The sequence below is a fragment of the Chrysoperla carnea genome, chromosome 5, assembly GCF_905475395.1.
Source record: "Chrysoperla carnea chromosome 5, inChrCarn1.1, whole genome shotgun sequence".
Classification (NCBI taxonomy): Eukaryota; Metazoa; Arthropoda; class Insecta; order Neuroptera; family Chrysopidae; genus Chrysoperla; species Chrysoperla carnea.
In genome coordinates, this window is record NC_058341.1 from 70,532,896 (window position 1) to 70,544,857 (window position 11,962).

The 11,962-nt window shown below is 29.5% G+C and overlaps 1 protein-coding gene across 1 annotated transcript; it reads right to left on the minus strand.

Annotated features, from left to right (window-relative positions):
- Positions 1 to 2,777: 2,777 nt before the first annotated feature.
- Positions 2,778 to 6,581, minus strand: LOC123301378 (ankyrin-3-like). Its single transcript, XM_044884114.1, has 2 exons — positions 4,805 to 6,581; positions 2,778 to 3,052 (listed from the first exon to the last, which is right to left on the minus strand). The coding sequence occupies exons 1-2, from the start codon at positions 6,579 to 6,581 to the stop codon at positions 2,778 to 2,780; spliced, it is 2,052 nt and encodes a 683-aa protein (XP_044740049.1).
- Positions 6,582 to 11,962: the final 5,381 nt, after the last annotated feature.

Sequence of the window (11,962 nt, forward strand, 5' to 3'; positions counted from 1 at the left end):
TCGCTGATTTGTTCCTCTTCAATATTTAAAGCCACAATCTTTCGACTGGTAGAAGCAATAGGTGATAGGTTTTGAAGAAATAACTTCCAAATTTTCTTTGCTTAGTCCACTGTTTTATTTATAAATTAATAATTTAAATTATTATTACAGACATGTTTCGTCTAAATTTAGACATTTTCAATAGGTGATCTTAAAAATTGATTTCATTTAAATTTGCCATATCGTTTACAATAAAAATTTATATTAAAAAAATTTTTGAAACAACAATTAAAAAACTCATGGTCTATATACATAATAATATGATTTTAGGTATCAAATAGTGAAAAAATACAAAAGCTCTTAAATTTCAATAACAATTCCATTTTTTGTGATATAATAAAATATAATTGAATCTAAACATGTTGTAAATGGACACAAAACATGCCTTCTCATAGAAAATCATAAAGAATTTGATGTTTCGCTATCAAAAGCTCTCCTTTAAAATAAACGCTAATAAAAGCTACGTTTTTCAAACTTTTATGAAATAAACTTGTGTTTAATGGCAATTAATACAGTAAACATAACAAATTAAAAAATTCATTAATGAATATTTAATATCTCTATAGCTTTTATTTTTATTCTTATAACTATATTGTTATATTTACTTTTAGCTTAAATTATAATTGTTAATTATAAGTGCATAACAATTAAATTCGGTATACCTTAAATTCACTCACCAGGTCGTTTTGATGCAGCTTTGTTTCAATTTATGTTTACCGTCTCTGCATGTATAAATTGTGAACCTAAAATAAATAAACATTACCTTATAATCAAATCGTGACTACATTCGTGGGTTATCTGTAAGACCTACTTACAATAGTAAATTATGCACATTTATTACATAAGGATTTTAACTTACTACTTAAGTGCATGGCTAGGAAAACCATTAGCCTTTAAGTTAGTTCGAAATTTTCCTCTTGAAACTTGGAATTTCATTTCGTCGGCGAAATATAAATCGCAGACATGATAGTTTTCTCGTTTAGAATATTCGATGTCCGTTCGACCAATCGCTATCGTCCATTTGTTAAATCGCTGTAAAATTAAGTCTTTCAAGAAGTTAATAATTTTTTTACTTACCTCAGAATTCTTTGGAATCATATGTAAACTTATCTCGTTTTGCATTTTTCCACAAGCTTTCACACAACAATGAAAAACCATCTTTTAATTTTAATATTTATAATAAACTAGCTGACCCGGTATATATATAAATGTTAGTTCGATAAGTTTACCATAGATGACGCCAACATCGAAATAAATGTTAGTTCAATATGTTTACTATGGATGGCACCGCCACCGAAATAAATGTTAGTTCAATAAGTTTACCATAGATGGCGCCACCATCGAAATAAATGTTAGTTCAATATGTTTACTATAGATGGCACCACCACCGAAACCCAACCCAGTTATCAAGTCCCACGGGAATGCTGTCGAACGGGATAAAAAGTATCCTACGTCCTTCTCCTGGCTCTAAACTACCTCCCTGCCTATTTTCAGCTAAACCGGTTCAGCCGTTCTTTAGTTATAAGTAGTTTAACTAACACGACTTTGTTTTATATATATATAGATATTTTATAATGACTGACACTATTTCAGAATAATTTTTGTATTAAAGTCTGTCAAGTATGACCAGGTAACTACGATCAAATGGTTTCTATGGTATATTTCTATGTTTGTAGAAATTAAGAAAGTTTATGTGATACATAAAACTTTTTTGTAATATTCATTGCCTATAATATTTAACAGCTTGATTCTACTTTAGTGACATCTCTTAAATCGAGTGATAAGTTTTTGGAGCTCACATGGTAAAAACTGTTCAACTTTCCCATCTATATTATAATTTATTGTCTATGGGTAAACCATTTGGGCATTTAAATAGATGCCTACAAATGTCAAATAAAGCTGTTTGTCGCTGGGATCCCACAAAATTACGGGAAACATTATCTCTATTAGTCTGGTTCACATGTACGATTTTTTCTAACTTTTTTGTATATTCTCGGAAAATTACGAAAAAAAAAATTGTTCATAACAAATTTTTTAAATTTAATCCGGAAGAAAAATAGAATCACAATGTGTGTTAATGAACATATTGCAAAAAAAAAAATTTCGATTTACTCATAAACAATGTATTTGTTTATAACAATTTTTTAAACAACAATGGTAAAAAAATTGAAAAAATTATTTTTATGTAGCTTTTAACCATAATAAATAATAGTTTAAAAAAACTAAAAAAACACGCTTTTATAGCAAATCGAACTAAAAACTTAAAAATAATTTTTAATAACAAAGAGTTTATATTACCGTAACAGAAGGTTATACAATCAATCATAATTAATTACTTAAAAATAAAAATATAATAAAATTTAAGTTACAAACAGAATTATTAAATTCAGAGTGAAAAGTCGTGGGGTGCTTGACATATTAAAGGTTATACAATCATTCTATTGGCAACTATCTATGAGTGGAGAGTTATGGAAATGTAGTGAAATGCACCCCACGCTTTTCACTCTGAATTTAATAATTCTGTTTGTAACTTAAATTTTATTATATTTTTATTTTTAAGTAATTAATTATGATTGATCTTCTGCTACGGTAATATAAACTCTTTGTTATTAAAAATTATTTTTAAGTTTTTAGTTCGATTTGCTATAAAAGCGTGTTTTTTTAAACTATTATTTATTTTATACTTTTTAGTACGATTTATCAATTAGTTTTTTGTGGATATGTGGTATTAAAATGTATTACGAATCGTTTCGTAATCTATTCATCTCATTTAAAGCATCACTATTGCACGGGGTTTTTCCTGTTAACTTAGAGCAATCAAGTTCTTCAATGCGAATACCGTCTAAGGTTCTTACACGACTAAGTGCCACATAAGCTTGTCCAGCAGCAAACAGTCGTGAGCCTAGATAAATGACTGCATGATCAACTGTACAACCTTGCATTTTGTGAACAGTCGAAGCCAAACTCAGGATTAGTGGCAACATTCGTCTTTTAGCAGTTCCATAGCTACGCCCTAGTGGGTAAACAGTGAAGTTTACAAAAAAAATTTTCAAACAAAAGTTGTTTATTTTTTTATAAAGAACATTTTTTACATTTGAACTTTTGTTCTATCTCTAACGGTTTACAAGACCCAAATTGCTCATTTACGAACTTGACCTCAGTTTTTAGGTCCTGAGTACGCTATAAAAATTTCATCTTGATATTTCTTTTCGTTTTTGAGTTATCGTGTTCACTCTCATAGAGGATATATGAAAAGAATATATTTATCCTGGCGGCCCTAACAAGGATAATGGGAAATTATTAACGAATTATTGCATTGTCACCGGTTCTTGAGACGTATGCAAAGTTTCAAGTTAATCAGATGGTGAAAGAAACCGGTGAAAATCGTGCTCAAAGATTCCGTTACATAGTTACATACATACATACAAACAAACAAATATACAGCCCAAGCTTATAAAAGCGTGTTAAAAAATTAAACCAATTCAAAAATTAAAAAATAAATTTTTTTTCATAACTTTTTTTCATTTGTTAATTTTCAAATGTTAACAACAAATTGAAAAATCAAAATTTTAGAATTTTAAAAACGGCACTTTATTTGTAAGCCTATTAAGAATACCTTCATGGAGGGGAAAAAATTCTGGGGTTTTAGTTTAATAATTATCGGAGATTTAATGTTAACATTTTGTATAGAAACAATTGTTGGTTAACAATTACATAACAAATGGAAAAATTGGGATAAAAATTTTTAAACCACGGATTATTGTTTATTCATGTATCTCAAAACTACATTAATTTTTTTATTTCTTAATATTTATATTTTATATGTTTAAATAATTTTTTTTGTTAGTAGGTCTCAGAAACAGAACGCGCGCGAGAGCCAGACTTGCCGTATTATTATTATCTCTTGTATAAATATTAGAGATACAATTTCGGCATTTGGAACTTTATTTTAAAAAATTTCTTCATCTTTTTGGATCTTTTCAGATTTTGAAAATTTTCAACATTTTTGGAGTTAATCAAAACAAACTGAGCCCCCTATTTTCTTTTTCACTTAATTTATAACTTTTGCAATTTTTTCCAGCGCCATTTCGGATTTTTCAGTAAACTTTCTACATAAAATTACGAATCGAATGACACTTATTTCGTAACTTTTCGAGAATATACAAAAAAGTTAGAAAAAATCGTATACGTGAACCAGACTATTATAAGTGCGAAAGTTTGTTTGTTTGTTACGCTTTCACGCTAAAACTAGCGAATGGTTTCTAATGTATACAGATATAGAGAATAGAGAATAGAGATAATGTTTCCCGTAATTTTGTGGGATCCCAGCGACAACAGCTTTATTTGACATTTATAGGCATGTAAGCCCAATGCTAAAGGAAGCTTTATGCCAAAAATTAGCTATGAACACGAACGTGAAGGTAAAAAACTCTTTATTCAAAATGGATAATTTTACAAAAAACAAACTTTTAATTTTACTGAATCTCTGTAGATTTTAAATTTTAGACCTGCAAGCTTTCATTAAAATTCTTTAAATCTTCGTCACTCAGGTAACTAAATATTTTTTCAGTAGAATCTAAAATTTGTCCAGGTAACTTAAGAAAGTTGATAAAGAAAAAATGAAAAATTTTATTGGCTTGTCTTTGTAATTCTTTTCTATCCATGCCCATTTTGAAATGATTTTTTAATATTCTACTGTATATTGGAAATTTTGTTTGATAGTCATCTGTTTTTAGAACCTGCACTATATTTTCATTGCACAAACATGATGCTAATGAGCTTATATCTTTTACCAATATATCATAAAATGAAATTTTAGTATTATTAATCTTTTCTGCTTTCATTCTTACTATTTCTTTCTCACATTTATCCTGATAATCTTCTTTATTAATATTATTAAGTTTTCTATTATAACTTTCACTGATATCTAATAAATTTGCGGTTTTCATTTTAACTATGTAACGTTTAAAAACTTCAAGAATTTTCTTTACCGGACGAATATAAGCATGAGGGTTGCGTCGAGAGAATGAGCGGTATCTAGTCATGATATAATCAAGAGCTTTATGCATTGATATACACGTCAAATAAATATCAGAACCATAATCCAGGAGAGTTCCAACAACTTCTGCATTTAGTCCGTTTTGACAGGCGTATTGAAGTGCTGTTCTATCAAACTCATCTGTAGAGTTAATATCAGCTCCAAATATCAAGAGCATCTCAATAATTTTCATATTGCCATTAGCTACAGCCAAGTGCAATGGTGTAACACAGTTACGTACAATTTCGGAGTTAACGTTGGCATTATATTTCAAAAGAACTTCAACAACTTTTGCATATCCTTTTTTAGCAGCATAGTGAAGTGTTGTTGCGCCATCTTTAGCTTGAGCGTTTACATTAGCACCTTTACTTAGAAGCAGTTCAGCAATTTCTCCTTTAATATTCATATAATTAAGATCCTCAATTTCACTTTCTTCACTCAGAGTAGTAAAATGCAATACTGATCTTCCATGTTGATCCCTAGCATTTATACGAACATCATGTTGCAAAAGAGTTTCAACGATTTCTTTGCACCCTTTCATAACAGCAATAATCAGTAGCTCAGGATTTTTTACTTTAGCTTTATTACTTATAAGTAGCTCGGTAATTTTTAAATCATTATTATTTATAGCAAAAAATATTGGAGTTTTTCCGATTGTAGTTTTACCATTTACAGCAGCTCCATAGCTTATTAATAATTTAGCTGCTTCTTCCTGTCTATATTTGACTGCAAAATGTAAAGGTCTAAGTCCTTCTTCACCAACTGGATTGTGTAAAATATTCACATCAGCACCATAGTTCAATAGGTCTTCAGCAACTTTCAAATATCCCTGTTCAACAGCAACAAATAATAACTTTGGATTAGATGCATCTTCAGGGCTAATAGTAAAACCATAATCTAAAAGAGCCTTAACAATCTCCTTGTACTCTCCTTCTTGGCATTGTATTGCAGTTTTAAAAGAATTTCTGTTACTTTCATTGTTAATATCAGGAAAATATTTTAAAACATCTTCAACAATCTTTAAATTTCCTGCTTCAACAGCAAGATTTAGTATGGTTTTACCTTCTTTATCCAGATTATTAATTTCAACTCCATGTTGTAAGAACAGTCTTACGATTTGTGCACGATTTTTATTTATAGCAATGTGAAGTGGTGTTAAATTACCTTTAGTGCTAAGACTAATATCAGCACCTCTATTCAAGAATAATTTCACAGTTTCTGTATTACCATTTTCAGGACTCTCACAAGCAAAATGTAGTGGTGTATACTCTTCTTTCAATGTTAAAGAGTTAATACAAGCACCATAGTCTAGAAGATCTTCGGCAATACGGTAGTGTGCTTCCTCAGCAGCAATATGAAGAGGAGCTATATTATCTGCCGCTTTAGCGTCAACATAAGCACCTTTACTTAAAATTAACGTGACAACTTCTTTATTACCTTCTGCAACAGCAAAGTGCAGTGGTTTATAGCCATTACTCTCTCTTTTAACCAGTCCACGGCGCATAATTGTCCTACAAATTATAACATTTTTCTTATATTAACAAAATTATTTCTTATATTAGCATTCATAACTCATTGTAATTATTTTCAATTTTAATACAATAAATAGACGTTATTAAGGGAATCAATCGGTACACTTATTAGAGTAAGAGCCAGTGCCTGTCCGACATATGTTCAAGTACAAAAGCTGAAAATGTTTTTGCGTGTTCATACTGGTGTAGGGAACAATTATTGGGGGTTAAAAACCTTGACTAACGGTGCCTTCGGTAGGTATCAGGTAATCTAGGGGCGCAGTACCTGAGCTCTCTCACGTTAAATTATAAAAGCTGAAATTTACACAGAGTGTTCAAATCACCATTCTAAGTCAATATTGAAAAGGTCAGACCTATCTGAAGGGTCTAACACTCCCCCAGACGCGGTAGAAGGTCAAATGCACTGAAAAAGCCTCGCTCAGGTACATGAATGCATTTAAGAGAGTATTATTAGTGCAGTTTAAATTTTATAATTAATAAAAGTGAATATTATTTAAAAATTATCATACAATAATTTTTAAATAACCAGATATATTCGAAGGGTTGAACACCCCCTTAGACTGAATAAAGGCTAGCTAGAACTATGCATAAGAGAGCATTAAAAAACTGTTATTGAATTTGATGCGAACAAAATTATTTATTCGGTACATAGAAATTAAATTTAAGGGGGTGTTCAACCCTTCGAATATACCTGGTTATTTAAAAATTATTGTATGATAATTTTTAAATAATATTCACATATAACTTTCATTAATTATAAAATTTAAACTGCACTAATACTCTCTTAAATGCATTCATGTACCTGAGCAAGGCTCTTTCAGTGCATTTGACATTCTACCGTGTCTGGGGGAGTGTTAGACCCTTCAAATAGGTCTGACCTTTTCAATATTGACTTAGAATGGTGATTTGAACACTCTGTGTAAATTTCAGCTTTTATAATTTAACGTGAGAGAGCTCAGGTACTGCGCCCCTAGATTACCTGATACCCAGCGAAGGCACCGTTAGTCAAGGTTTGTAACCCCCAAATATTGTTCCCTACACCAGTAAGAACACCCAAAAAAAATTTCAGCTTTTATACATACGTATGTCTGACAGGCACTGCCTCTTAGTCTATATGGCTATGACGTGTACCAAATGTCACAAATCTGTAATTTTGGTAAATATTCAGTTTAGCTTCTTAAAAATGCTCCTATAACGCCAGAAAAAAACTAAATTATAGTATTTTTTTACCTAGATTACGAATCTGTTTGCGGAAATGGTAAAAAATTGACGTTTTTTCTTTAATTATCGAAAAAACATACAAAATTTCATATTCATTTTTCGAACTATTTTTGTGTCTAGAAATAAATAATTGGTTAAATAAAATAAAGATGAGTTCTTAATTACCTTGATAATTATTAAAATTGCCAAAATTATATAAAACAATTTCAAAAATGAAATTATTTGTTTTGTTTTTATGCTTTTGTATACGTGTACCATAGACTATATCAGTAAATACCCATAGATAAAATATATGTAAATACCATAGACTAAGGTAATATAAAGACCAGGTATTCAGCTCCACTTATTTAGCCGCTCATTTAAACCCGATCCCATTTTTTCCACTTCAATTCTTTGATGGTTAATTTAGAAAAAAATTTTATTTAGAAAAAAATTCCTAATCGACCAACATTTTTTTTTTATCCGCTCAATAGCAAAATTCTTGAGACTTTTTTTGTTCAATCGACGTAAAGACAATTGATGGTGATTGATGGTCTCACATTTATATTGAAAAAATAAGTGAAAACAAACAATTGATTGAGTTAATTGTTGAAATACCATGTATAGACAGTGTTCATTACTCTGTCACATAACACATGCATACATGTCACACATATATAACTTATATTACCATATAATACATACTATACAATTTGAGCATAATTAGCGTCCTCACGGATAATCAGTGATGTTTACAAAAAAATGTTTCAAACAAAAGTAGTTTATTTTTTTATAAGGAACATTTTTTACACTTAAACTTTGTTCTATCTCTAACGGTTTACAAGACCCAATTGACCTATGTTGCTCATTTACGAACTCGACCTCACTTTTTACGTCCTAATCACGCTATAAAAATTTTAGCTTGATATCTCTTTTCGTTTTTGAGTAATCGTGATGACAGACGAGAAGACAGACGATAGACAGGCAACCGTAAATGGACTAATTAGGTGATTTTATGAACACCAAAATTTTGTCCATAGTATCAATATTTTTAATCGTTACAAACTTGGGACTAAACTTATCCATTATAAGCATTGATTTTAGAGTTTTATATAGACTAGTGAGAAACGTGCCAACATCTGAGGTAATTGCTTAGGCCAGCTAGGGATATTTATAAAAAAAATACATTTATCAAAAGAATATAGGGACATTCATCAAAAAATATACATTGAATATAGGGACATTTATCAAAAACACATACATTGAATGTCAAATTTTCATATCACAAAATGTTTTACATAAAACATTGTGATTTCACTGAACTTTTTCGCTTTTTGACTTAAAAAATACTTATCACGTATCACTTTATATTTTTTCTGACGAGATTGCAATGGTTTTCTTACGAGATTACAATGGTGCTAAAACTTAAAAATTTTGCTTGGAACCATATAGACCTCTTTTAAAAATAGTTTTCTGAAGCCAAAGCAAAAAACAGCCCCCAAAGCCAGTCCATACACCCCTCAAGCAATTATTTCCAGAAAGTGTTAAATTTTCCGTTTTTCGCAAAAATATAGATCAAGGGGTCATTTTACGGGTAAGTTACTTATTATAAAATCAAAAGATAATAAAAAATACTACAATTTAAAAAAAAATTTAACTCCGTAGGACAAAATGGCATAAAATGGCAACCATTTTAAACAATTCACTAAATTGGTAATTTTGGCAGAACGATTTAACGGATTTCGCTAAAATTTTAACCGAAAGTTGTAAATAATAAAACCTATTATTGATATTAGTTTCATTTAAATCAATCAAATATTTTTCAAGTTACAGTCAAATGAACTGTTTTACCATATGTATATTTACATATATATATAACTGGGAGGGGAAGGGACGAAACCTCTTCAAAAAAATATGAGGAGTAGTTCTTAACATTGACTACAAACCTGCCAAATTTGGATATGCACCGATGTCTCCTCTTGCGAATATAAAATAAAAATGATAAAATTTCTGAAAAAAATTCCATTTTCGACGCCATTTTGTTGGTTAGACAAAAGCGTTTTTTTCCTTTAAAATGTTTAATTATTTTTTTGTTTTACTGTTTTAAGTACATGATTTGGAAAAAAGGATATTTGATAGCATTTCAAATAAAAATGTGATACCAAACCATGTTCTAAAACAGTAAAACAAAAAAATGTAAAAATTTAAATTGTATTTAGAATTTGGCATTGAGTATTTTAAAAAAGGCGGTCAATTGATTGAAGCGCTATCTCGTGAATCGAGTGAGAACTAAATCTGCAAGTTTCCTTGGTGATGATAGAGATGCCTATCTTAATCTATAGTATAATATAAATATTTATTATCTATGAGTTTAACTATAATTAAAAATACGATCACAGTTTATCAATACTTGAAAAAAACAAGTGAAAACAAACAATTGACTGAGTTAATTGTTGAAATACCATATAAAGACAGTGTTTATTATACTGTTACATTATACATGTCACATATACATAACTGATAATTCCATATAATATACATACTATACAATTTGCGCCCTCATATGTAAACAGTGATATTTACGAAAAATATTTACGTATCAAACAAAAGTTGTTTATTTTTTTGTAAGGAACACTTTTTAGGTTCAAACTGTTGTTTTATCTCTAACGGCTTACAAGATTTGTCCTACGGACCCAAGATCCAATTGAGCTATTTTGTTCATTTAAGAACTCAATCTCACTTTATACGTCTGAATACGCTATAATAATTTCAGCTTGATATCTCTTTTCGTTTTTGAGACATCGTGTTGTCAGACGGACAGGCGGACAGCTAGACAGACAACAAAATTGGGCTTATTTATGAATATCTATACCACAATTTTTCAGCGTTTCAAACTTGGGACTAAACTTAGTATACCTTGATATATATTACATATATACATGATATAAAAAGTTTATATATACTAAAATAAAGTATTAAAGGAAAATTATTTTAACACAAAATTTTACAAAAATTTTAAACAACTGCTATCTCTACGAAAAATCAACGAATTTGGAACAACTATAGCTCGTTTAAAAACTTGTATTTTCTAGTTTTATAATCTTTTTTTCTCAAAAATTTTTATCATCTCTTGCCGCTTTGCGCGGAGGATGGAAAGGTTGAGAAATGCTCCCTAAATTTTATATAAAGTTTAGAAGCGTACCAAAATTAAAAAATTATTTTACAATAGTTTAGTTATCTAAAAAAGTTTCCGTACGAACTTGTTGAACCAAGATATTCGCTTTCCAAACAAAATTGACACATTCGAAAATTTAAACTGAGTTCTTGTAAGCTCTTGCATATTGTTTAATTGTAAAAAATCACTATCACAATGTTCGATTTTAGAACATGTCAAAAAACAGATTTTTCCGATACTTTAGAGGTTTTTTCACCCAGCCTCCATTTTATAAAAAAAGTTATTTCATTTATCTGAAATCTTATCATGCTTATTAGAATGCTTGTACCTTCTAGTTTGGGAAATCTATTGCTCAAAAATTTGTATGACCTCATACCGCTTTGCACGAAGGGTTGAAAGGTTGAGAAATGTTATCCCTAAATTTTATATATAGTTTAGAAGCGCGCCAAAAATTTAAAAATGATTGTTCTACAAATTTATTTAGACAACTCGAAAACTTTCTTATTTTACGAGCTTTTTAGACCAAGATATTTGCTTTCCAAGCAAAATTGACACTTCTGGATTAAAAATCCTGTATCATCTGAAATAATTATCGCACTGAAATGTTTCTGATATCATTCGAAAACTTAAACCGCCTTCTTTTAAGCCTTTGTATATAGTTTTATACAAAACTTTTACCACTTTACCAATTTTCGTTTTTAAATTAATTATTAAATTAATATTAGAAGAACATATACTAAAAATAGTAATTTATATGTCTAGAGCATAGATAATAAATATTTATATTATACTATACTAACTATACTATTATAATTAGTTGTCTAGAGGTCTAGACCATAGAGTATTAGGAGAGTATCTATAAAAACTAACATGTTTGCCTAAGAATGTTTTGAGGATTATATGTCTTGGGTATTAGGGGGAATTTGTTTAGCGTATTTTTTCCTAAGCGGGTACATTTTTAGACCGCGAGTATATTTT